At 25.1% G+C, this 27,932-nt stretch overlaps 3 protein-coding genes across 8 annotated transcripts; 1 reads left to right on the top strand and 2 right to left on the bottom strand.

Moving 5' to 3' along the window:
* Positions 1-42: 42 nt before the first annotated feature.
* LOC132928247 (unconventional myosin-IXAa-like) lies at positions 43-25,968 on the top strand. Of its 5 annotated transcripts, none has more exons than XM_060992786.1 (33): positions 43-457; positions 1,427-1,769; positions 1,835-2,078; positions 3,845-4,120; positions 4,184-4,278; positions 4,448-4,610; positions 4,688-4,823; positions 4,896-5,086; positions 5,150-5,325; positions 5,386-5,586; positions 5,689-5,824; positions 7,393-7,591; positions 7,670-7,739; positions 8,669-8,917; positions 9,652-9,883; positions 9,957-10,114; positions 10,179-10,404; positions 10,466-10,666; positions 10,748-10,818; positions 10,900-10,977; positions 11,046-11,125; positions 11,460-11,688; positions 12,488-12,738; positions 13,233-13,516; positions 21,544-21,720; positions 21,782-22,067; positions 22,137-22,381; positions 22,485-22,562; positions 22,752-22,948; positions 23,014-23,269; positions 23,332-23,515; positions 23,758-23,858; positions 24,546-25,968. In XM_060992786.1, the coding sequence occupies exons 2-33, from the start codon at positions 1,456-1,458 to the stop codon at positions 24,564-24,566; spliced, it is 5,805 nt and encodes a 1,934-aa protein (XP_060848769.1). In that variant the 5' UTR covers positions 43-457; positions 1,427-1,455; the 3' UTR covers positions 24,567-25,968. The 5 variants fall into 5 exon arrangements, with proteins under 5 accessions (XP_060848769.1, XP_060848770.1, XP_060848768.1 ...); XM_060992787.1 differs by having other exon boundaries at positions 44-457; positions 10,903-10,977; positions 12,485-12,738; XM_060992785.1 differs by having other exon boundaries at positions 45-457; positions 12,485-12,738.
* Positions 14,907-18,276, bottom strand: LOC132928248 (microsomal glutathione S-transferase 1-like). The gene is made up of 3 exons (XM_060992791.1): positions 17,711-18,276; positions 16,358-16,443; positions 14,907-16,285 (listed from the first exon to the last, which is right to left on the bottom strand). Exons 1-3 carry the CDS (start codon positions 17,846-17,848, stop codon positions 16,036-16,038), a joined length of 474 nt encoding a protein of 157 aa, XP_060848774.1. The 5' UTR covers positions 17,849-18,276; the 3' UTR covers positions 14,907-16,035.
* A 76-nt stretch (positions 25,969-26,044) lies between the features above and the next one.
* On the bottom strand, positions 26,045-27,367 carry LOC132928249 (uncharacterized). 2 transcript variants are annotated; one of them, XM_060992792.1, is made up of 2 exons: positions 27,171-27,367; positions 26,045-26,484 (listed from the first exon to the last, which is right to left on the bottom strand). In XM_060992792.1, the coding sequence occupies exon 2, from the start codon at positions 26,481-26,483 to the stop codon at positions 26,079-26,081; it is 405 nt and encodes a 134-aa protein (XP_060848775.1). In that variant the 5' UTR covers position 26,484; positions 27,171-27,367; the 3' UTR covers positions 26,045-26,078. The 2 variants fall into 2 exon arrangements, with proteins under 2 accessions (XP_060848775.1, XP_060848776.1); XM_060992793.1 differs by lacking the exon at positions 27,171-27,367 and adding an exon at positions 26,728-27,012.
* Between the last annotated feature and the right edge of the window lie 565 nt (positions 27,368-27,932).

The following is a 27,932-nucleotide window of genomic DNA, read 5'->3' as shown; positions in this document are numbered from 1 at the left end:
GACGCGCGCGCACGCACAAGAAAAACGCCAACAAGTGAGTATAACCGTATCATCATCATTATCATTCGTTTGTGTTCCGTCAGTGTTCGTCGTCGCGGTTTGTAGTAGTGAGTGGGTATGCTAAATTGATTTTTTTTTGTGGTTTCCTCGAACAGTTTTGAGTTTTGACGAAAGTGTCTCGATTGCTGAGAATTTCTCGTCGTTGTACACGAAACGTCCATACAACCGTCGTCGCGCGCGCGATGTCGTACCGATGTTCGTCTACGTTTAACGATCACACGTCGTTATCCGGCAGTGATTGACGCGCGATCCACCATCCTGACGGGGCCGTCTTATCATTGATCCATTGGATTCTATACTACTTCGACGACAGATACTCGCAGGAGTCAAAGCTCGTCTGTAGCGGTGCGAGCCATCGTCGACGTCGATACGCGACTAGCAGGGCCGTCCTCCGTCGGTATGGATCTTGAGTTTTCTATCCTCACTTCCCCCCCGGAACTATAATGTTTCGTTTTTGTATAGGCATCACATATTATTCGTATTATGTAGAGCGAGTTCCTACCAAATCAACGTGTTCGCTGTTGGTTTTTAATAATAATAATAAAAAAAAAAGAGTCCCTAATCAATCATGTATTGACTTGTCAGAAATCAGAGTCCCTTAAAGGTGTAACGATCATAATATTGTCATGTTAAAGTAAACAAGCGTACACTGCTTAGCCAATAGATTTTGACTGTTTCCGTAACTGGTACTTTTTTTATTTACATACTTATACCAGTTATACCTAATTAATACTAAAAGTATTATGCTACAATTATTTTCCTACATAGAACCCAGTACTAAATTGTATGTTAACTTGTACAATGCATCTTTTTAGATACCTCGTATAAATATTTAATTTTCATAAATTATTAATATCATTAATTATTATAAATTAATTAAGAGCTTGGGAAAATATTGGATTTATTTTACTGTACCTATAATATGTTGAAAAAATTCAAATCAATATTATAGTAGGTATATTTATTCTGTAAATTATAATTTTTATTAGGTTTATTTTTGATGATAGTATCTTATTCATGTTGAATATGCTTTTTTTCAAATGAATTACTATCTTATATTCAATGATATTTTTAAATTTATAGGTATAAACAGTTATTTTGTAGCCCTGCCCTTAATGCATTAATTAATACAACCTTGAACAAGACCATTATTCCACATGATTTTGTTTTTAAGAATTTAATCATAATATATTTCATACTTATTTTAAATAATTGAATATTATTTCAAGTTTGTATTTTATATAATTAATATTAGTCTAATATTGGACTATTAAGATTTTATTTAATAAGCTAACTCAATATTATTTTAACATTTTTTTTTTTTAAATTTAGTTTCTACTAATGATTATTATTATTTTTTTTTAAGTTATGCCACTTATATGAACTTTAAATGCCATGGGTGAAGGCAACCAGAGGTACATAGTGCAAGTGTTTGTGGGTGCTTTATCACAATGCTATGAAGCACTCAGTGTGGAGGCTAGCAAACAAACTTCATCTGATGAAATTGTTAGCTGTATAGTGGAACGACTTTCTTTATCGGGGGGTTGTGGAACTACTTGCAATAGTGCATTTGAGCTAGCTGAAGTGGTTGGTGATGCTCTTGGACGAGAATGTAAAGAACGCAGACTTGGTCCTACAGAATGCCCTGTTGCTGTTATGCTTTTATGGCCCCAACCTCGTAGGCACACTCAACAAGAAGAATATTATAGGTAAAACTGAGATTAAAGATATTTCAAGTATTTAGTTACTTATTACATTAATTATACATTTTCAGATTTTATTTGAGAGAAAAATTATCAGACAGTCTATGGGCTGATGGTTTCACTATGGACCCTCAACTTATACGAGACTACTTCTATAGATTTCTTTATCAACCACAAGATCGAGAATATCCAGATCTTTGTCAACTTCCTGATCTCAATGAACATACACTTTTAGACAATCTAAGAGCTAGATTTTTGGCTGGTCATATATATACATATGTTGGTTCTATTTTAATTGCAGTTAATCCTTTTAAGGTAATATGCAAAAAATAATTTATTAAGCTCTTCATTAATAAAATATAGGATTAATTAGCAGGTGATCTACCCTAAACCTTAATATGACTTAAAAATATTACTTAATTAGAAATTATTATATGATCTACTGACTTTTTTTTATAAATATTGATATTGATACATGAGGCCAATCTAAAACATTGAAATTAAATACATATTATCTATCTTATTATTTTATCAGATCTAGAGGTCGTGATTACACTTGTAATGAACTATGCGGGTACTTGTGTTTTACCTATGACGGGGTTAAAGCCCATGTAATAAAAATAAAAATACCCGTGTATTTAACTACCCGTGAGTTCGAATATTCATATATTTTAATAAAATCATGTTTCACTACTCCACAGTTCTGACTTACGATTGTTCCACTTTCTGAAATTATATTGATAGAACACATATATTATATTGTGTTCACTATACCACCTAGTACGGAGTAGTATATGTTGTAATCACATTTATCAATAATATTAATAAATTATAATAAGTAAATAAATCACAAAAAGCTTTATCGCTGTATTTGTTGTATTGCCATACCCAACTTTTAGAACAATAACTCATTTTTCAAATAAAAAATGTATTATATGTATAATACAAATGTCAAGCATACCAATAGTAAACATAGGCACAATAAGGTATGGAACTATTTTAAAGTCATCAAAAATCTAAACAGATACAAGGCATACGTATGTAAATGAAATGTAATAAAATTGGCAATAAGATAATAGCTTTACAATTATTTATGCTTTAATCCATAGATGTCATAGGGGGAGGTTTGACTTAACCCACCCTTCAGCTTCTCAAGCCCACCTAAAATGAAATATGAATTGAAAAAAAGCATAAACATTTTAACTATGAGCTTGAGCTCACTCAATTTAATGGTTCTAGTTACATCTATGGTTTAATCTTAAAACCAGTTTAAATACTACTCATTTATAACATATTTATAGTTTATACCAATATAATTTATGATAAACAAATGTATCTTACTAATTTTTAAGCATAACTAATAACTATTCATAACATTTCTAAATAATAAAAATAGGTAGGTAATTAACAGCTATACAATTTGTATTATTAATTAATAACCAATTAATAATTATTAGAAAATATATTATATTATTATAAATATTTATATTTGAAGTATACGCGTATATTAAATACACAGTTTTACATAAGTAGGGTATTTATAGGAATAAACACAGGTATTAAATACATGGCTTTAATATTTTTCTTACCCGGGTTCCCGGGCTTCATGTACCTATGCATTTTAATGCTACCCGTTCACAACCACGATCTCTAATCAGATCTAGGATATATTCTTATGATGGTTAATCATTTAACACCATTTGTAGACCTTGAATCTAACATGAACACAAAAACTATTGAGTGTATGTGATAAATATAAAAAATTAAAATGTTATAAAATATATAGTAAAACTCCAGAAATATAGCCTTTTCCTGGTAATTCGATCAAGGCCAAAAGGCCAGGGTTAGGATATAAAACATTTATTTTTTAAATTTTAATTAAATAGGTACTATAAAAAAGTATTGTAAAAAAAAAATTGTAAATTCATATTCAATTAAATTTTTTTTTTATCAAATAATGGTTAAAATGTTTACATTTTTGTGGATTCCCAATAAATAGTCACCTGCTAAAAAAATTTCAATTTTACAATATAAGTACCTATATTTATAAATATATTTAAACATTCATTTTTTTTTATTAGTTTCATCCCATTTATAACCCAAAATATGTAAAACTATATCAAAACCGAAGACTTGGTCCAGAGCTACCTCCTCATATATTTGCCATTGCTGATGCTGCATACCATTGTATGCTAAGGGAAAGACGTAATCAATGCATTGTGATAAGTGGAGAAAGTGGTAGTGGTAAAACAGAATCTACAAATTTTCTTTTACACCATCTTACTGCTTTGAGTCAGAAAGGTAGTCATGGTAGTGGTGTAGAACAAACTATACTAAGTGCTGGCCCAGTATTAGAAGTATGTAATTTATTAGTTAAACTATTTTTATTTATAACGCTACAATGTATTGTTATTATTTAGGCTTTTGGAAATGCTAAAACAGCACATAATAATAATTCAAGTAGATTTGGTAAATTTATACAAGTTAATTATAAAGAAAATGGAATGGTACATGGGTAAGTGCTTAATAATTCAATTTTGTGTTCTTTTAACTTATCATTTTTTTTTTTTTTTTTTTTTTTTAAGACCTAAATAATTATTTAGTTATATTTTAAATATTTTTATACTTAACTAAATCATAAATTATTTTTACATATTTTAACTTACCTTTTTTTTAAATTTTAGTGCTGTTGTTCAAAAATATCTTTTAGAAAAATCCAGAATTTGTTCCCAGGGACAAAATGAACGTAATTACCATGTATTTTATTATCTATTAAATGGAGCTAGTGATTCTGAAAAAGAAGCATTACATTTACACCGAGTAGACTATTATAATTATTTAAATGGCGTAAGAACATTTTTTTATTTATTAACATATTATAATTCATTTTTATTTTACAAAACTGTATGTGCTTACATTTTTAGAGTGGATGCTACACTTTAGGAAATTTAGATGAAAAATATGAATTTTCTAGATTAAAGCAATCTATGGAAATGGTAGGTTTCACACCTGAAAAGCAACGGCGATTATTTGCAGTTCTTTCAGCAGTTTTATTATTGGGTAATTCTATAGATAAAAGTACAATTGCAATTATTATTTTCATTGATATTTTTCAATTCATTTAAATTTTAGGTAATGTTGATTTTCAACCTCGGAAGTCTGCTTACCATCATGACGAAGCGGTTGCTGTACGTAACCCTGAAATAGTGTTTTTAATATCACAACTCCTTAGAGTAAAACAGGAAACATTGTTAGCTGCTTTAACCGCTAAACGTGCTAAAGCATCCGGAGAAACATTAGTGATTAACTATAAGTTACCCGAGGTAATATTCATTATTTAATTTTTTTACTTTCAAACAATATTATTTTTGTTTTAAATATTATAGGCTATAGCAGCTAGAGATGCAATGGCAAAATGTCTTTATGGCGCTTTATTTGATTGGATTGTATTACAAGTAAACCATGCTTTACTTTCAAAAAAAGATACTTTAAGAGATCATCAAGGAAATTCAATTGGAGTTTTGGATATATTTGGATTCGAAGACTTTGGTACTTCGAATAGGTAAATTATAAATTTATTTTATATTTTATTTTATATACAATACATATATGATTTATTTAGTTTTGAGCAATTTTGCATAAACTATGCCAATGAACATCTTCAATATTATTTCAATCAACATGTGTTTAAATATGAACAAGAAGAATACCGTAAAGAAGGAATTAAATGGAGTGATATAGACTTTTTAGATAATACTGGATGTTTACAAATGATAGAAGGCAAACCTAATGGATTATTATGTGTTTTGGATGATCAATGCAAGTAAGTAATTGTAGTAATAATGAAATTAGTCAACTTAATTACCTGTAGTAATTTTACAGTACATAATATACAATGTTTTCACTATTATGATTTGTTTCTTAGTTTTCCTGGTTCATCTTCTGAAACATTATTACAAAAATTTAACTCTGTTCACAAGGATAATAAATTCTATGAAATGCCTCAACGTAAAGAAAATGCTTTTATCGTGAGACATTATGCAGGACGAGTTAAATATCAAGTAATATAATATGTTATTTATTAAAATAAAGTTGAATTACTTGATTAAAATTTTAAGTATTAAAGATATTATATTTTACTAATTCAAATATTCAATTATCTTTTTTGTTTTAAATTAAATGACACTTTTTACAAATAAAATTATACTATTGTTTTATTCTTATATAGAATTGAGTTCATAAATAATAATAATAAACTACATTCAAGGAATGTTCTGAGTAATGTCAAATTCAGGAGGCTTCCTTTCATATTTATTTCATTGAAAAATATTGTATTATGATAGGCTAATACAAAATTAGTATAGTATAATTATTTCTTTGATTTCAATTGTTTTGATTGGCATAATTTAAAGTAAAGATAAAATTAATTAAGTGTTTTGAAATGTTATCTCATTAGTGTTGGGCGAGTGGTTAATTACATTGTTTATACTCGTAAAAGTGCTCTACTGTTTTATTGGAAACATTTTTTGATTAAATTATTTTTTTTTCTTTACCTACTAAACATATCATATAGCAACATAATATCAATATTTATATTTATATTAACGGGTAAAGACTTGTACAACAATTTAAAATTTAAATAATTAATACAAATAACACATATAAGGTAAAACATGATAATAATTCAATAATGATAAGTAATAGGTAAGATAGAATAAATATAATACAAGTATTAATAACAATTTATAATATTATAAGTTATGATAAATAGTGCTCTCATTGACCAACCGCATACTGTGGTGTAATGGATTATTTCTGCCAAAGATAGTAAAATATTAAAATGTATGTGTCCAATTTTCAGATACTTAACCAATTTTGAGTATTTTAACAATTTTAAATACTTAAGAAGATGTTAGCCACTGTTTGTTTTCTCTCTTTGGCCCACACGCAACATAGACAAAACGCATTTACACAGAATAATTTTTTTTATGTTTATGAGTAATCTTAGAGTATAATCACCTATTACAAAAACAATAGAGAATAATATTTTTGAGGGTATGACATATGGATTTGTCTAAATATTGTTTTAAAACAATTTAAACATCATTTAAATTTACGATATATATTTTTTTTTTGAAAGTCAAGTACAAAATCAAATAACAATAAAAAATAAAACCGATATGTCATTTCTTCAAAAATATTATCATTTATAATTTTTATACTAGATGATTTTACTCTAAATTATAAAAAAAAAAAAACGATTTTAGGTAAAAGTGTTTTATCTATGTTGTGCGTGGGGTTTAAGAGAGAGAAAACAAATATTGCGCTGATATCCTCTTAACCAATTTTGAGTACTTAACATTTGAACTAGGTTATTAATTATGCTTGATTTACTTAAATAAACAGTACTTTCTTAAGTCTAGTCATTAGATTAATTTCTCCAAAATTATTATTCTTAATATTTCCCATTTTCTTATGTTAAATCCATCCCTAAGTCTAAGCATTGTTTAGTGGTTTCTAGTAGTTATGTAAATTATGTAAAATTCTAAAAGTATTTTTAATTATTTCTACAAATTAAATTTAACTATTGTCTATTTATATTGGATGACAAACTAATCACTGGATTTAGGTTTTTGAGATGAGAGAAAAAAATTTGGATCTTATGCGACAAGACATTGTAGGAGTGTTGAAAAATAGTAGCATGGCATTTGTCCGTGAACTTGTTGGTGCAGATCCAGTTGCGGTGTTTCGCTGGGCAATTGTAAGAGCATTTTTTAGAGGTTATTTTTCGTTTCAAGAAGCTGGCCGTAGGCATCGACAAAGCAGAGGTAATTTTTGTGTTTTTTCAACAAATGATATAATTAATTTAAAATTTAAACATTTATATTAATAATATCTTATTTTAGTTGACGGTGTAAAAGCTTCAAGTATTTCCTTACGTTTCAGAAATAGTATGCAAAACGACAGTTTAATCAGGTAATATATTTCTTTCTTTTATATAGTTATTGTGTTAATAATTCAAAAACATATTTTACCATTTCTTCAGGAGTAGTCAATTATTAAATCATATAATATTATATTTAAAAAATTTTCAAATAAACAAATTTATTTAGGTATTATATTTATATATGTATATGTTTTGAAAAATAACAAAATAATTCAATATGTTATAGTTATTAAAATAATAAATTATTTAAAAAGGGATAGAAAAAGAAACTTAAAATTAATTGTTAATAAATAGTCAAAGATAAAGTATATTTAATTAAGTTTAGTTTTTTTTTTTACATTAGATTGTAATACAATGAATATTTTTTTTTGTACGATTTGGATTTGGAATAAAATTGTATTACTATTTGTATGTATATTTTAACATTTTTAATCATATCTTCTAACATTATAAAGGGCGATAAATCAAAAATTTAAAGTACAATATGTTTATTTCAAAATATCAAAATAAATTTAATTATATTTAAATTTTAAAAAATATTTTTTTTTATATCCATTAATACAAAACATTTTAATACAAATTTAATTATTACTGAATATTGATTTTTATGCTACATCCAGTCATCTAGTTACAATGTCATCGGTAAACCTCACCATAAATCGCATAGTGTAAGTTAAGTTTAAATACTGTTGTTACTTGCTTAAAAAGTACCATTTTAATATATCTAAATACATTTATATTTATGTGTATTAATTTCTGTACTGTTAAGACATATTATATAATATGTGGCTTCTATTGTTTATTTTAAGCCGGTTTTATTCAGATTTAAAGTTTTAATATTTATATTTTATTTACTTTTTTTATTTATTAGTTCTGGATGGATTGAAATTTTATTTTTTGTTTTTCATTGTCTTAGCAAAATAAATTAGCATTTTGTTATTTAACATAATATTTCCAGGTACACTCCAAAATTTCCCATAAATTCCACACCATATGGAGGTGGATATGTACTTAATGTGGGTAAAAAATTGGCATCTGCCCCAAACAATGAACATAATATATATAAAAATCATTCAGCTTTCAATAAATTCACAAACTTAGAAACTATTAATTCTAATAAAATTATTAATAAAGAAGATATAAAAACTCGTGCCAATAAATCTACAGACGAAGATAAAGTCATTGAACGAGCTACACAAATTGTTATGTATGTTTCCAAAAATCAAACATTTTAAAAATTGGTGTTCGGATGGTTTTGGGAGTTTTTAAAAACACTTGAAATGGGAATCTTTTATTTTACATCTTTATGCTGTGCAATAAATAAACAATACTTTAAACACAATACAACATAATAAGTTAAATATATAACTACATATTTTTATAAAATTATAATTTTCTTTTTAACATTATAAATATTATTTTAATATAGTATGCCTCATTAAGCATGGGATATGATTAGTTTATATCACGGTTATCTGTGCCGTGTTATATAATCGTGATTTTTATGTTTGTATTAATTTAGCATGTGCATGGTTTGAAATCATATTTTGTAAATAATTAGAAGATAAGTTTTATTTGTCATATATATTTTTAAATTAATAAATTATACTCTTTATCATGAAACATATTTTTAATTTTATACTCAAAAAACAATATTAATTTCCTTGAAAATACTTCGCTTATAAATATATATTTTTAAACTAAACATAATTTATTATTTAATACTAATATAAATAAATCTGTTGGGTTTTTAAAAATAATGAGTATGAATTAGGATCTGAATTTGTATTTATTTCATATTTATTTATTTTATTAATATTTGGTTAAACTTAAAAATCTTTGTATACTTTGATCTTATGCTTTGTATTACTTTCAATTATTTACTAACAAATAATGTTATATTATTATTATATAATAATATAAAAATATTGTATGTTACAGGAAAAATAAATCTTTCAGACCTAAAGACCGTGGTAACAAAGGATTAAAAAATCTTCAAAGTGTAAAAACACTTGCAGGAAGAATACAAGTTCAAGGTTCAATTAGCAGTAAAGCGCGTAAACAACCTCTTACTGTAACTGCTCAGTTTCAAATGTCTTTAAATAGCCTTATGGATACATTAAATCAAGCAAATCCATTTTTTATTCGATGTATTAAAAGTAATAGTAATAAAGTGAGTCTTTTTAATCATTTTTAAAATTGTATTTATTTACATTACAATTTAATGTTGTTATTATTATATTTAGGTTGCAAATATGTTTGATCATGATACTGTTCAAAGACAATTGCGTTATACAGGAATGTTAGAAACTGTAAGAATTCGTCAAGCTGGATATAATGTTCGACTTAGTTATGAAGAATTTGTTCAACTTTATCGAATATTACTACCTAAAGGACTTAATAGGTAAATAAAAACAAAAAGTATTCATTTAGAAATGTTTTTAATTAAATTTTAATTTTATTTATAGTAACTCTCAAGATGTTCGAAATTTCTTACAAACATTAAATTTAGATCGAGATAATTATCAGATTGGTGAATCAAAGGTATTTTTACGGGAGTGTGAAAAATTAAAACTAGACTATAGACTTCACCAACAAATAATGGCAAGCATTGTAACTATACAACGTTGGTTTCGTACATTATTACAACGAAGACAATATCTTAGAATTACATGGGCTACAGAAACATTACAAGTATAATTAAATATATAGCAACTTATAATTTAGATATGATATGTTTGATTTCCTATTTTAGTCTTGGTGGAGAATGATATTAGCTCAAAGGCTAGTTAATAAAATGAGAATGGATGAATCGGCTGCTGTTTATATACAATCTGTATGGCGTAAACATAGAGTAGCAAGTTGGTATAAGAATTTACGAAGAAGTGTTATTACTTTACAAGCCCATTCTCGAGGTTATTTAGCTCGACAAAAATTTTCAAAAATAAAAAATACGGTATTTAATTTTAGTAAATTTAAGAATTTTTATAATATTAATATTAATATAATATATAATTATCAAACTCCATATTTGCAGAGGAAAAGTGTTTCAGCTCCTCAAATTAGCAATTCTAAAGATTCTAGTCAAGAAGAACTGCATGATTCTGAGTAATTAATTAAGTTTATGAAATATTTACTTAATAATCATTGCATTTTAATTAGCATAATTTACACTTTTTTTATTCATAGAAGTAGTGGAGGAGCAAAAGGTGACAGTGAATCAGAAGCTGACCCATTTGTACAATCCAAAATGATTAATAATATTAAGTATGAACATTATTTGTTCAATTTAAAATAAAGGTGCTTAAATTTTAAATTATTTTTACTTTATACAGAGAAGAACAATTTAAAGCTCCAAAAAGGAAAGTTTCATCTCGTCTGAGAATAGAATCCCATCCAACTGATGTTCATAAAGGTATAAATATTTAATTATTAATAGGTTTATTAATATAATGTAAGATCTTATTAAATCAAATCAAATAGATAGTAAAAATAAATGCTTGTCACAAAAAAAAATATATAAAAAAATACATTTTTAAATTCATATTTATTATTTTATAACAGAATTATTTTCTACTTTCTTATATTTTTTCACATTATTAATTTTAGTATTAAGTTAACTTTTCTCTGTGTTATATGATATGAATAGTCCCTCTATAGCAAAAAAAAAAAATAATCATAATGTGTTATTAGTAGTATTAATTTTAATATTAAAAGTATGTAAAATAAATATTTTTTCAATTTCATAGAACGTATTCACAAGACTGATGGTCCAACTCATGAAGGAACAGCATTTAGCGATAGTGAATTAGATGATACTCATATGAAACCACCAGTTGTTTGGAAACGAAGAGAACGAACCATTGATTCCAATAAACGCACATTACTGACCAGAACTCCTCATGTTACCTCCGAGCCAAATCCACCAGTCCGTTTATTTAATCGACTTCGTGTATCCAATACTGAACCAGCACCAGAGTAAGATAAAAAATATTTGAATACAGTAAAACATTAATTACCTAATATCTAATTAAATGACTAATAGATAACCCAAATATTAAGGATTTTTAAAATATATTTTTACATATTTATGACATCAACAATTAAATTTAGTCAATTCAACTATATTATTTACAATATTTAACAAATCGACTATGTTCTAAAGTTGTTTATATACTATGCTTAGCTGAAAATTAGCATAATTTAGTATATTTTTTAAAATATATATTAAATAATTGTTTGAAAATATGACCATTTAATAGAAGTTTTTATTTATTAGACATTATTATTATATATATGCTTGTAGTGAAAATCATAAAAATATGTTGGCAGTCAGTTTTTTAAGATTATATTAAATTAGTTGATGGAGATCGGTCTCTTTTATAGATTTGATAATTATAAAGATTGTTAAGACCTCTTTTATTGAAGGTACTAAGATTTTTGTAGGATTTCTTAAAGTGTTTGTATCTTAATTTGGACAGTATATTTTTGGTATTCAAAAAGTATGTCTTTGATAGAGATGAATGTACAGGAAGTTAGGTATTGAGGTGGATGTTTCTTTTCCACATGTTATGTGAGTATGCGCTATTTGAAGTCAGTTGGTTATAAGTTATTATAAACTTGTTATTTTTTTATTATTATAAATTATTATCTTGGAATAAAAAAAGTTGTTAGAGTATCAAGCTATTGGGATTTAACTTAATAGTATTTTGTTTAAAAAAAAAAAATTTATTTTGTATGAATACTGTAAATATTATATTTATTATATTTTCAGTAGCAATTCTATAATAAATGAAAAAGAATTAAAAAGAAGAAACAGTGATGGCTCAACTACACATTCAGGAAAATCAGATGAACCAAAATTAACATATTCACCGTCTTTTGAACTTCTTGAATGGAAAGGCACTACCATGTTTACAATAGCTGGCCATCGATTTAGGAAATTAGGACGATTTACTCCTCAAGATAAATGCACTTATTGTAATAAATTGATGGACGCCTTTTTAACTCAAGGACATAAGTGCTCAGGTAATTTAAATGTTATTATTATTTATACTTTTTTAATTTTTAATATTAAAATATTCCAATATTTAACTAAAAATGATGTGCTTTTAAATAATGGTTTATTTGTATTTGTTTAAATGTTTTACATATTTTTACATTTTACTATATTAGTATATTAGTAATTAGAAGGTAAACTATCAAATTGTGTACAGTGACGTCATTTGAACCATGCAGGGTATATATTTGTGTATTTAAAATCTAATATTGTAGTAATTTAGCCTACTTTATAAATTGATTAGCCTGAATAATTGTTAGTGACTTGCGCTTAAGTGGTCTGCTCTATATATATGCCATGCATATTAAAAAAAAATTGAAATTACAACATTGATTGTGTATGATAAATATAATAATTTTATGAAAATTTTGTTTTAAACTTAACATTCAAAGTGGTTAGATGATTTTTTTGTCGCATTTTCTTATACAATTATTGGTAAATAATTGATTGTATTATATTTTAGATTGTAAAAAGTTATTTCATACAAAATGTATCCAAAATGGTGGTGTACTACAAATGCCATGTATACAACAAAATGGAAGTAATCGACCAACCAACAGAAGAAAACCTAGGAAACCGGCACCTTCAGGCAACAAAGCTCATATTACACCGAACATAGCAAATAACCAAAATACTACAATAGGAAAATTCAGTTTAACTGGTACATCAGAATTCACAGACCGTACTGATAAGATTATATCTGATGTGCGTGAACTTAAAATGATGCAAGATTTTATAACTAAAAAGGTTAGTTAATATTTTTTATTAAAGATTATTATTAGTACAGTCGTCTTAATAATTAAAATTTTTTTTTTTTTGAAAATGTCTATATACTAATATACTCAATGCTGTACAATGTATTCTTTTTTATAAAAAATCAAATTAAATTTTAAAAAAAGTGGGCAAGTGGGTATCGCTCTGCTGTATAGTAGTAATGGAGAGTAGGTCACTATAATAGATGTGTTAAATTTGAATGCAACCACTGATATCATTGTACACGAAAACGATTCTGAACGAAGATGATTTGTCAGTCAATGATAATTAGCAGGAAATATCATATTATTACCTATAATTAAATTGTAATATACCTATCGTTATTTTACGCAATTTCGTAAAAAATTAAATTTTATACGCTCATAAAATGTTTTCTATATTGACGCTGGAATTTTTTTTTACAGTTACTTGAAGGAAAACTTATATAACCTTGTATTGGATTTTTGAACCTTAAGTATGAATCCCAAAAATTTTATGAATTTTGAACTTCAAAATTCATTGCAAATTTTCGCGATATTTCGTAAGCATTTGAACTTTAAATGCTTATAAACAAAAATTGTGACTAACGATTTTTGATTTTTTTTTTTTACTACGATAAGTAAAACTTATTATAAATCTTGTATTAAATTTTAAAAATTGTTTGGATATCCAAATTTTTTTTATCGGCATTTTAAGAAAAAAAACTTAAAAAAGTCGAACATTTCAATTGTCTATAAGTAGCTTAAAAACGGTCAAAATATTTTCGTAAATAGATAACCATAATATAAACATTTGGTGAAATTTTCAAGTATTTACAATGATTTTTTTTTGAGTTACAGCAAAATCAAAAAACCGATTTGAAAAGTGGTTATGCATAAAAATTCCCGTTTTCCCGTTATTTTTTTAGGGTTTTTCCCGATGCTTTTGAAAACTACTGGAAATTATAAATATACACAAGTAAAATTTATTTTTATCATAGTTACTTTAAATTCAATACTTGACTGTAATACAAATAATACTTAAGATATAAATATTCTTTTACTATAATTAATATCTGTATAATTTTAAATGTGGTTATTGTTTTGTATATAACCTACCTATCAATTTAAGGTTTAATTCATTGACTTCAAAACTAAAAGTAAAAAGTTGGCAAGTAGGTATCTTGTTCTGCTATAGAGTAAGTGTTGAATGTACCTCTTTATTGACTGGGTCACTATGGATATGTTAATTTTGAATTCAATCTATTATCATAATAAATACAATAACCAATTCTTAGCAAAGATAGTTTAATTTTTTTGACTAACTATGGTTACCAAACAATTATTTTAATAATAATTTATTAACAAACATTCACATTTATTTTCTTCAATAATTTAAAAAATATATTGAGAAATTTCTGCTTTTGAATTTACAATAATTTTTTACCAGTTACCTCCCTCAAAGTTGATGATCAGGGTATTTTTTTTTTCTTATGTCTTGAGAAACAAAAAGAACACGTTATTGTGAAGTCAAGTCAATACATTTATAGTTTGCTAAAATCTAATATTAGTATTATAGTGTTAACATATAAATAAATAAAGATTTTTTTGAAGTTTAAATTTAGTTTTATTGATCATAGTGATTAATATTTAAAAAATAATAATAATTAAAAAAGGAAAAATAATTATCAGTTTGATTGCAAGCAGATGCATTGTATTTAGTTGCTATAGTCTTCTGTGGTAACCATTATGATAATGCCTAACCCAGTGGTTTTCAAACTGGGTGCCGCGGCACACTGGTGTGCCGCGAGTATGCACTAAGTGTGCCGCGGTTTCTCCATAAATTATCGATTGCACTGAATTGTGATATAAGAAAATGCGGGTATGTGTCAACTATTCGTCCAAGAATTAAAAATATTTGTTAGCCCATCAATCACATATTTCTTATTAAATGTATATATAATTATAAACAATTTTGTTCATCTAAAAAAAAGGTCAGTGTGCCGTGAAAATTTTTTGAAGTTTACGGTGTGCCGTGTATAAAAAAAGTTTGAAAACCACTGGCCTAACCTATAGGGTTGACCATTGCTAACAATATTAATATATATTTCCAATAATTTCAATTACATAATTATCAGTTTACATAAAATTATACATCTTAAGATCTTTTTAAAACCGTATAAATGGATAAGTATCAATCAATCATTCAAAATGTTAAATAATAAATACTAAATACTAATAGACAAATATTTATTAATTTGATTATGATACATGTGTGTATATAATAAATTATTTTAAACAATTCTTTATTTTATTGTATATATATTAAAATAAAAATATTAATGATTAGTTGCATTTATGTGCATTTTCAAATCTTAATGAGAGTAACATAATATTTGGTACAAATTGCACAAACCTCAAAAAACAAAATACAAAATAATATATTTACCTATTATATTTAACATATAATTTATGTTGTATTAAAATTGTTAATTATGTGTACTAAACAAAATAAGTTGCTTACAGGTATATCAATTAAAAATTATGCATACTTAAGATAACATAAGTTATCATAATAATATTTATAACTACTCCTGCAATAAATAATATTGCCCTTGTAGGTTGGGGTAATATGAACACAGCATAAGCAATTGTATGCATTATTCTTACAAATGTATAAATTCTGAACAAATTGTTAGCTACCATTTCTGGAGGTTTGCTGGCTACTAAAAGTAATCCAGTAATTAAAAATATAGGTATATTTTCCAAGTCGTTTAAATGTGCCCTAAAATTAGAATTCAAAATTATTGTTTATATAATTAGTAATTGGTAAGACAATCTACTTTCATCATTTTACCTTCTTACTCTTTCGATATCAGGATCATCATATTTAACTTCCCCGCCTCCTTTGCTGATGGCAGTATCTTCTGGGCTTATGAAAATCTATTGAATACAATAATGATTACTCGAGTAAATAATTTTTTTTTCATTTTTTTAGATTAAATTTTGAATTTTATAATTGGTTAAGCAATGTTTTATTTAATAATTCAGTATATAATGGTTGTCAATAGACAATCCGTATTGTCTTTGATTTACAAACATACGACATACCAAATTTTTGTTTATAAGAATTGATTGTGTATTGTTAGTATGTCAATATAAAAGTATAATTATCTATTATCAAAGTTAAAAGTAAAAAAACTGTTATTTGTACTTAAACGTTGACTTTTTTCAATATTTTAATTTTTGAACTAAATAAAAATATTTTTAATCTGTAGTGTTTATATAGTGTATAAATAGTAAATACATGTATAATATACACTCATATCTCGCTTAAAGTTATCGTAAAAACTGACTCCTAAGCACAAATTATGTTTTTACCTTTAAGTTTGAATGTTTGATACTAGGACTATTCACTCTAATATAAAATTAATAAAACATAATAAATTCTAATAAATGAAAATTTGATGTGCCGTACGTTTGTAAGATAAATAAAGTACTTACATATTAAATATCATTTAATATGTGTTAAATTTGGATCCTACGAACAACTTTTTGCATTTATTTAGTTAAAGAAATATAATTGACTATTGCATAATTTTTAAATGTTAAAATATTAGTAAGCTGTAAGTCCAAGTTTATTAAAAATTGTTAGTGGGATCACTAGGATCTTAAAAGATAAAACAGAAAAACTAAACATCTCTCCTAAATCCTTGTCGCGTTGTTAATTTGTTATATACATATTTATTGATCAGTAAATTTGAATAAGAATAAGCCTTTATATTTTTTAATAGAATTATCAATTTTGACTTTTATTATAAGTAAAATTATAAATGAAAATTCTTTTTATTTTACAATATATAAATAATTATACAGATAGTTGGTAAAACTATATACAAATAGTATATAAAAATAATAAGTTTTAAGTTATAACTTATAACATTCATGAAATAATACGATAAATCATAATTTTATTATATGGATTTTTAAATAAAATATATGTTTAATTATGATTTAGCATGAAGATAACTACCCAAAGGTTAAAATATTAATTCTTCCTTTTTAATGTTTAAAATAATAAACTGGAATATAATTTTTATAATTCCAAATATGTCTTATTTTTGCACTTATTGAAAATATTAAATAATTGAATTAAAATAATAAATATAAACACATTTATAACTAAAATAACAACGTAAATAAATCTTACTTTTTTTCTAAAACGCTGAAGTACTGTTAGAAAAGACATCATAATCATTTTTAAAATAAGAATACTACTGTAAAATGCATAACATTCGAACACTGGGTTTGATATCATTAACAGTCCCATGGTAGAATTATCTAACATTTTTACAAAACTATATTGCCGCACTTTTGTTGATAAATTATATCACTTTGAAAATAGTATAACCAAGGTGAGCTTACGAACGAAGAATGAGGGTAATTTTGACTGTTGAATACCGTACTGCCACTTTTTTACAAACTAGAAACGATAACCCTCAACTCTTTGACCGATAATTATACTTCCCCTTCCATTATTCGACGACCTACATTGTTTTATTTGTAAATTTTTTACTTAATTTTAAAATGTTCACAATTTATTTATAAAGGATCACGAATATAATATAGATTTATAATATCGTAAAAAATGGATCTTTTTAAACTACATGGACAATGGATATGAACATTAACTTTATACGATATACGAATATATGCATTACTTATTATTACATAATAACAATTGGTTTATACTATTAAATACACATTCCAATTTCATATGGAATCTAAGAAAAAAAAGTTATCAACCCGTTCTAAAAATAATTATAAAACAATCAATTAGTTATATAGATTATAGATATACTTTAAAAAAGTATACATACTTAAATGTGTAAAAAAAATAAAACTTTTTTAAAACAAAGTCAAGAATTTTCTGTAAATTTTCTAACTGATACAGATACTATTAGACGATTAAATTATTCAGTTAAGAATCACCCTGTATAAAAAAAATCTATAATTATAGTTATTTTAAAATATCTAAAAGGGTTAGTTTGCGTGTATTTTTCTTTAGCTATTGATTTTTATCATTTATTCCTATCGGTTTTTGTTAATAATTAAATGTTTTATGTTCAAAGTTCAAATGTAGGACATCCACTCTCGTTAGGTATACGTATAATAGTTATTTTTTAAGCCATTATTTTATTCAAATTAACTAAATTTATTGATTGATTTTAAACGAAGACTATTTAATTTAAGTGTTTTGAGTATTGATTAAATTAGTTTTTAAAGTTTAGCATTGATAAAGTTTTCCTATATTACGTAATTTAATATAATTTTCGAGTTATATGTGTGGCCTACTTTCACTCAGTTACTTAGTACTTTTTAATATTTTAGTAGTATATTTTGGAACATCTTTTTATTATACTCAGGAACGTTCCATTTATATAGACTATTTACGGTTACCCTAAGTTTGCGTTTTTCTTGCATAATAATGCATGATATATTTTAGCTATTGAATGGAGTGAAGAATGTATTTATTTTACAATAACGTGTGTATTTTTTTAATGTTCACACCATATACTGTAGAAAAAATGCTTTAATCTTCAGCTTTAAGGGTTGTTTATGAAAAAAAAAAATCAGATCTAGTTGTTACATATGTATTGTGTATGGTTAAAACAAATAATTCATAGTACTTTTCAAAATAGTTAGATAAAAGTGTAAAACAAAAAAATAATTAAGAATAAACAAAATTTATACGCAAAAAAATGCGGTGAAATACGATTGCGTACAGTCTTTATCGACATACCTATGCAATCGTGGACATTTGAAATTTTTACGTTTAACCCAAAAGTATCAACTAGATGAATTTTCCTTTTCAAAGAGGAGCTGAAGTAAAAATCAAAGCATTATTTCTACTCCAAAACGTGATGACAGACAAAAAAAACATACATCATTGTAAAATCAATACATTCCTCGCTTCGTTCAGAATCTAAAATTCATTAGTACCTTAACTTCATAATATGTGATACAAACCTATGCGGGGTGTTTCCCTACACCACCTAATATTTAACTGCTGGCTGCTGCTATTACAAAAGTAATAAAATAAAATCTTTATGTAAAACTGTATTCTATATTTTAATTAGTATAATATTTTTGACTGCTGTCTGTGGGTGCAAAATGATACCTTTGCCCCCCCTAGATAAATTTTCGTGGGTGCAACTGCACTCTCGTGCACCTCCCAGATGCCGCCACTGCTTAACTTTTTCGCTTACATAGCTTGTTCTAATTGAGAAAATATCGCTAATTGGTCTAAATAGTAGATACATACCACTGTTTATATATATTAATATATTTATTACAAGGGTGGATAGACATAATCTGGCGAACCTGAGAAAATAAAATCTAGAGGTTCACATGATCATAATATCTAAGATCCAGATATTTTGTATTGGCCCATTTTTGTCAATATAAGTAGCGGCCCACCGGAAAAATCCCGGTGTTCCGATAGGCCTATGTCCGCCGCTATATAATATATAATCAATGATACATATCTTCCTCCTTTTATTCTTTTTTATTTTATTTATTTTTTAGCAGAAAATTTGTTTCAGTCTTCAACATTGAGCATGGTTTCTAATGCCAAATTATATTTAGTTTTACCTAATTTGGAAAGTAAAAATTCTTTGTATTTTTTAATCATCGACTATTTTCAAAATAATTGATTTAAAAACAGTTAAAACAGTTAAAAAATATCGAAAATAATCCGACGTTTATATTTAGTCATAAATACAAAGATAACAAATTATTTCGTAAAAAAATTTATAAATATTTGGTACTTAAGTTTTTTCTTTTATAAATTTTAATAAAATTTGATGTTTAAACATAAAATAACAATTTGAGTAACTACTTTGCTGCAATTCAAAAAATATGCGAGAAAACTTGAAACTTTGCATAGGTAGGTATATTAATTATTATTTTCAAACATAATGAGTAATGACGTTTTAAAATTATTTTGAATTATTTTAATCTAATATATATATTAATAATATTATATATGTATATATAAATATGATCTAAATTCTAAAGATGAACTTTTCTCGCCATTCTACGATACAACGACGATTATAGGTTATTTATTTTATTTTATTTTTTAAGGCATCAACTAAATGGTTATTAGCCGGCATGGTGGCATTATATTATTTACATTAGAATTGGGTTGAATTTTAATAACATTAATTTTATACTTTATGATATATATTATAATGTATTATGCAATATTTTTTTCAACAATTGTCAATGAATAATTAAGTCGACCTATACTGTTACTAAATAGAAATTTTAATATGTTTTTGAGTACCTACTATTAAAGTCTAAGTCTATCCATGTTTGAATTTACTGATTTTCTGATCTTGGTAGATATTTAAAAAATATAAACATAGGTACAAATTTATTTTACATTAATGTCTAAAATAAGTTGCAAACTTGAAACTTATATAAAGTTCAACTTTAGATTATTGAATTTTGTATCAATATACATTTTTGTTTTATTAAAATATTTGTAAGAAGGAATAAGGTCACTATTTAATAATAGTTATTATTTATTATTATTGGTAGGTCATAATAAAGGTACATAATTATAATATTATATTATTATAATATGATTTTAACTTTAAACTTAAACAAATTATTACATTTTAAAATTAATTAGAAAAAGGTTTGTATCTTATTATCAATCATTAATTGCTAATTAAAATTTTCAAATATCTCTAAAGAAAACAAATATTTAAAAAAGTTATGAAGAAATTAAGAAGTTTATATAAGTATGGTTATTAACTCATTTTTTGAATATGATAATTTAATCATTATTTCCAAATTAATTATCACAGTTTCTATATCATTAGCATACCCACCCAAATCTTATAAAATTATATATTTAAACTATACTATATTTAACTGCCTTTTTACATAATATTCTAATAAAATTACAAAGCTACAGCATTAAATTAATTGGTATATTATTATAATTTTTATATTTTAATCTTATTTCAGCTGTACAAAATCGAACGTGAAGAGGTTAAAAAACCGTCACAAGTTGATAGAATATTTAAACAGGCATTACGTGAATTTAAGGAAAATCTTATAGCAACTTATAGTGTTGCTAATAAACAAGGAAACGGTCAAGTGCTCAACATTAAATATAAAGATTTAATTGCAAACTTCTTACATGTAAGATGTTGTATTTTGATAATTTGTGTACATAATAAGCTTATGTTAAAAATATGTTTAGGTAATAGAAACAGTATGTGGAAATGAGAAAATCCAAGATGATTTTCCAGTAACTCTTTGTGTTAATGCATTTCGTGGTTTTATGAATGAATTTATGAGTCAAAATCGAGTTGATACAGAGAAGCCTAGTAAAACTAAACGTAAAAAAGAGAAGAAGCAGAAGTCTGAAGATCACATTAATCATGGTGGACATATATTACAAATGAGTATGATCAATATTCCTACAGCTTGTGAAGTTTGCACTTCATTCTTTTTGTGGCCAATTGAAAGAAGTTTGGTGTGTCGAAGTAAGTATAACTTTGCTTTTTTAAAAAACATTTAAGCAATTTATAGCTTTATCATTTTAATTTTTTTAGATTGTAAATTGACATGCCATAAAAAATGTTATACTCGTGCAAATCAAGAATGTTTAAAAGACATGAACTCCTCTACTGCTAACATGCAGTCAAAGGGGATTTGTGTTGTTAAAGGCAAAGTTTTTGGACGTCCTTTAGGTGAATTGGATTTAAGCATGGGTAAAGTTCCAGCTGTTGTTGAATGTCTTATAACTATTATTGAAATGTATGGAATGTATACAGAAGGAATTTACCGTAAACCTGGGGTAAGATTTTTAAACTAATTTTTAGTTGTATATTTTATTAAATTAAATAAATAGATAATTAAAAACAAATAATTTATTCATAATTTTATGTATCATATTATAGCTTACAACACGTGTAAATGAACTTAAAGAACTCATTGACAATAATGACGTAAGCAAAATTGAATTTGAAAAATATCAGGTATGTCTGTTTTCCTAGAATATAAAAAAAAATACTAATTCATCTTGTAGCCATTTTATTTATTTAAATAAAAATGTTTCTTATTGTATGTTAGATACTTACATAATTAAATAAATATTTATTGTTTATTTGGCATAAAATATGAACTAAAATCTTAATTTCTATATTATATTTAACTATGTTTAACAGGTTCATGTGCTCGCCAGTGTATTGAAGTCATTTTTACGTGACATGCCAGAACCATTATTAACATTTGATTGTTATGATGATTTTATTCGTGCTGCTAGTCTATCAGAAGATCGTGTCTCCACATTGTTTAACATATTGAAAAAACTACCAAAAGTCAACTATGATCTAATGGAAAGACTTGTTTTTCATCTTGCTAGGTACATATTTTTAACTATGATTTTTTTTCTTCAATTTATTTTGAGACAACTCTACTTTTTTTTAGGGTTGCATTGCACGAAAACGTGAACCGCATGAATGCTAGTTCATTAGCAATAGTATTTGCGCCATGTGTACTAAGAACAAATAAATTAGTTCCTGCACAAGAGTCACTTAGAGATATTGAACAACAAACACTTTGCATCAGTTCTATAATTAGTCACCAAATGGATAAAATAAAATCAACATTGGCTGATATTGATACATTAGATACTGCACATCATACTGCCACTCATCGGTTGTCTTCTTTACGTATTTCAAAAGTATGTACATTATTATTAATTAAAATTGTAGTTGTTAAATATTAAATGATCTAATATTTTAGGTGTATGGACCAACTGAAGGACCCAGTAAAATGGATGAAGAAGAAAAAATGCTGGTTGGACAAATTCAAGAAATCAAGAAAGAAAAAGACTTTTTGACCTCTAATTTGCCAAGTTTGCGACGTACAAATTCAGATGATGACCTTTTATCAACTGATGATGGAAGTTTAGATGATGTTGACACTAGTAAGTTATAAATTTTCCTAAACTTATTAATGTATAGTTTGATTATTATTTATCATACAATTAAAACCAATTATAGTTATTACTTATTATATTCATATTACTGGTATAATAATATGATAGAAACATTAATAATAATAAAAATAATCATAATTTTCCCAGAAAAAAACACCTTTTGACCATCTACATCATCATAAAAAAAAAATCTATTTATTAAATCATCTTTTATTTTTAATTATTTCTAGATACACTTGGTAGTAATCGCAAAGCTAAACTGAAAAATACTACAAAAAAATCCAAACGTTCGAACAATAATACATTGGATAGCGATGAGGATCCAATTATGGTTTGAACTTTTGAACATAGTAAATTAATTTAATTTCACAATGCATTTTGCTTTGTATTTTTTAAACTTAAATGGTTATGCGTGTATTTTATTATTTAAGACTTGATAAAAATACTTAAGTTATCCCAAAGGCTGTTACTTTTGTATAACTTGTTGTTTTGTATTATATTTTTGTGCATTGTATGTTGGTTAGTTGGTGCTATATCATTGTTATTTTATTTTTTTAATTACTATTATTAATTTTTTTAGTAGCCTTGTAAAAAAAAAAACGTTTGTTTTCACGTAAAGACTGTACTTCGATCAGAGTTGTGGTTATTTTGTACTTCTATTCTTTATTAATACTTCTTTAGAATTTCATTTATAATGTTGAATGACACAAATTAATTTTATATCAAACGAGTGAGTTTATTATTTTTAATTTCCAACTTCTTGTTAATTTTTATTATTTTAATTTTTTATATTTTTTATGTACATAATTACTTAGTAAATATGTTATTTTTTTAAACTATTCATTTTAGTTTATTGTAATAAACTAATTATTTTACCATGACTAAATAATTTATAAAAATAATTTTATGTATAGCATTTATGTTAAGATAATTTTTTTTATTTTTATTACATTTTATACTCGTCTATACCATATAATATGTTGAATGACCCTTTATCATCTTATTATTATTATTATAGATTTCAGATGTGTCAAATTAAATTGATAATGAAAGAAACTCCTACTATTAGCCGGAAACAAACATAATATCTATTTTTAATTAATTAAGTTCCCAAATTTGTGTCAAACTTTTCCATTTATTCATAAGTTTATATTTTATTTTTCGTGAACAACGAATAAGTGCTGTGATCTAAAAACAAAATTAATTATTCTTATATAATGATTTACTATCTGTTTTTTTTTTTATGTATAAAAGTAATTGTACAAAAATAAATGTTATGCCATATTAAAAAACTTAATATAAATCGTTAAACTAAGTTGGGTATATTTTCAATTTTTGTGAATTATATGAATATTTAACATTGTAACATTGTGTTTCAAACTCAAATTAATTTTACAAAAATCATTCTCAATCATTTATTATGTTATAAGTATTGTGTTAAAAAATTTATTTTTGTAGTAATAATTGTTAATTAAGTAACTTTTGTTGAGATAGTAGTTGTTAAAATATTACTGAATAACAAAGTATAAAGTTACATTTAGAAAAATGGTTATAATTTAATATAATTTCATAAATTGAAAATATAAGACCCATGTTTTTGTTTACTAATGATGTAAACTAATTTTTATCATACATTATTTATTAAATATTAGTTTTTCAACAATGTTTTAGAAGAAAATAGGTTTTTTTTAATTATCTTATGAAATGCATTTATATATTTTTTTAATTAGATATTATTATTACTTCATTATTATTTATATGAGTACAAGAAAAATAAAACTTCAAAATTATTTTGAATTAAATTGTATTACGAATTCTAAAACGTAAATTGTAACGAGATGTTTAATTATTCCAATAATATGTAATTCATACTAGACATTTTATTTTTCATTAAATTGAAGTATTTTCTTTTGTCAACATAAATAAGTTGTGTTAACCATAATTGTTATTTTGATGTTGTACATTTTTTATCCTAATTAATACTATTGAAAGTATGCCTTAGGAATATACAATTTGTGGTAGTTAAACTGTATGGATCCAGATCTAGAACATTATACTCATCCATTTTTTTTTAGTCTTAATGAAAATCATAGAATTAACTTAAAATATTTTGAATTTTTATGTAAGACATGATAAAATACTTAATTGTTCATTTTAAAATGCTGTGTTTCACTAATGTAATATCATCTTATCTGTGATTTATCATCCATTCTATGTATAGTATTAATTGTACAGATACATTTTATGTTTTCATAAATGTTAACATTTTAAATCTAATTTAAACCTTATTAGTTTTTTAAATATCCTCAATGTATATAAGAAAGTGAACATGTTTTGTTATTATATATGAAGTTAAACATTTATTATTATTTATGTAGAGGAAAAAAATTGAATTGTCTGTATATACAAAATTATACGCTCAAAACTATTTTTATTTATAACCATTCATTTTTTTTTTTTTTTTTGATAAAACAAAATAGTCATTTAGAGTATGAAATAAAAAACATTTGTTTGCACTTTTTTGGTATTTTATAAAATTGTTTATTAACTATTAAGACAATTTAGGCCACTGGCATCGTTCATTAAATGATACGACATTCAAAACATTGGGCCTCAAAAAATATACTAAAAGAGTAGCAGTAAATCCATGTATTTGTGCATCACCTCCAAACTCAACATTACCAGCGCATAGTACTTGATACATAGATACTTGTTCTGGCAGTGGCATGTTAAGACTTACAATATCAATACTGAATAGTTGGTGAGTTGTTGTAGCCATTGTTAACATAGCTTGTTGAATGGCTGAATGGCCAGACATACGGTTGCCAAGCACAATGAATGTACCATCTTCTGGAAAAAATGTGTGGAGGATATGACGATTTATGTCGTAGCTTACGAAAAAATCTTGAACAAATTTCAATACAATAGATTCTTCATTTTCTAATTTGTCATTCATACTATAATAGATAAAACAAAAAAGTAAAATACAATATAATGTTAGTAAAACTAAAATATTTTTAAATCACATATTTGTAATTGCTCTTGATTAAATTTAATTAAAAATTGTTGGATATTTATATGACAAATGATTACAAATTTATAACTAAAGTGTACGAATCAATTAGGTAACAGTTGAAATGAAAAATAATAATATAATATAAACTGGATAAATTGAACATTTAATATGTATAGATAATAACCTTAATTAGTAAATTAAAATAGATTTCGAAATAATACAATTCTATTGAGTGTATTGACAGCAGTTTTAAATGTATATCAAAGCACAGTTAAAAATACACCGTATTTCACTAATAACAACGTACAAACAGCACTAAAAGGCCAAAACTACAAAATGACACTTTAGAATCATTATAATTTATGAACAATTCTCAAAATACAAATGACAGACCTAGGTCCTAGATTTACCATTCTTAACTTTTAGGGCTGTTTAAACACGATCAAGTGATAACAAAATCGAAACACAGTCAAGTAGACAACAAGTGATCTGATAACTGATCAGTCAGTAGTCACGATTTCAGTTTTTCCTAGAATTCTAACTCTAAAAAATATTTTTAACTATAAATTAGGGTAATTAAGTTATTGATATAAGTAAATTTTTTTCAATGATGAATTGAGATCTTACCTAGTAGCTAGTTAGTAAGAAGTTGTAAATGTTGAATAAACTCAATGTATACAGCAAAAATTTTACTAAATTATGCAAAGATAAATCCAAATTTTGGTCGGACTTTGGCTTTTAAGCACGGACTAAACAGTGAATTTTACTAGTTTTAGTCCGTGCTTTTGAATTTTAGAAAAAAACGAGAATAAATGCTTAGTCCTTATCATTGTTGTTCAATAGCATTACTCCACAGTGTGGCCACCACAATTACATATAATATATAATAATCACAGATATATAAAATAAACAAAATATAATAAATAAATAAATAATTTTATATATCTGTGATAATAATGATGATTCAAAAGCGTAATAATTCCTTTTTATCCTTATTTTTTTTCTCTACTGATTATTAAAGAAAATTACTGGAAAATGTTTACCTCTCAAAATACCAACTAAATCAAATTTGCTACCAGCAATCACCATTAAAGTTAAGCATAATTTTTACTTTTCCAAAAGGCGATGACAAAAAAAAAACACACATCATTGTAAAATCAATAATTAAACACATTTATCAGTTTGATCAGAATTTAAGAATATTGAAAAAATAAGCATTGCATCCAATGCAGCTTACAGGGTACTTAACTGTGTTGTTTATAAAATACTAATAAATTAATATATTAATTACTACAATTATTATTAAATTGTAAACATAGTTCTCATATATTTAAAATCGGATTATCAATAGTATCATTATTAGTTATTACATAAGTTTAATAATTTAGG

This window comes from Rhopalosiphum padi, chromosome 4 (genome assembly GCF_020882245.1).
Source record: "Rhopalosiphum padi isolate XX-2018 chromosome 4, ASM2088224v1, whole genome shotgun sequence".
Lineage (NCBI taxonomy): Eukaryota > Metazoa > Arthropoda > Insecta > Hemiptera > Aphididae > Rhopalosiphum > Rhopalosiphum padi.
This window is presented reverse-complemented; position numbering and strand designations above follow the sequence as displayed.

Excerpts from the sequence above, each read along its gene's own strand:
- LOC132928249 (XM_060992792.1), bottom strand. The coding sequence starts at position 26,483 with ATGAATGACAAATTAGAAAATGAAGAATCTATTGTATTGAAATTTGTT.
- LOC132928248 (XM_060992791.1), bottom strand. The coding sequence starts at position 17,848 with ATGTTAGATAATTCTACCATGGGACTGTTAATGATATCAAACCCAGTG. Across the intron at positions 16,444-17,710 it reads TTCAGCGTTTTAGAAAAAAA|ATTTTCATAAGCCCAGAAGA; the intron begins GTAAGATTTATT and ends TGTATTCAATAG. Across the intron at positions 16,286-16,357 it reads GATATCGAAAGAGTAAGAAG|GGCACATTTAAACGACTTGG; the intron begins GTAAAATGATGA and ends TTCTAATTTTAG.
- LOC132928247 (XM_060992785.1), top strand. The coding sequence starts at position 1,456 with ATGGGTGAAGGCAACCAGAGGTACATAGTGCAAGTGTTTGTGGGTGCT. Across the intron at positions 10,667-10,747 it reads TTTCAAAAATAAAAAATACG|AGGAAAAGTGTTTCAGCTCC; the intron begins GTATTTAATTTT and ends CCATATTTGCAG. Across the intron at positions 21,721-21,781 it reads TAATTGCAAACTTCTTACAT|GTAATAGAAACAGTATGTGG; the intron begins GTAAGATGTTGT and ends AAATATGTTTAG.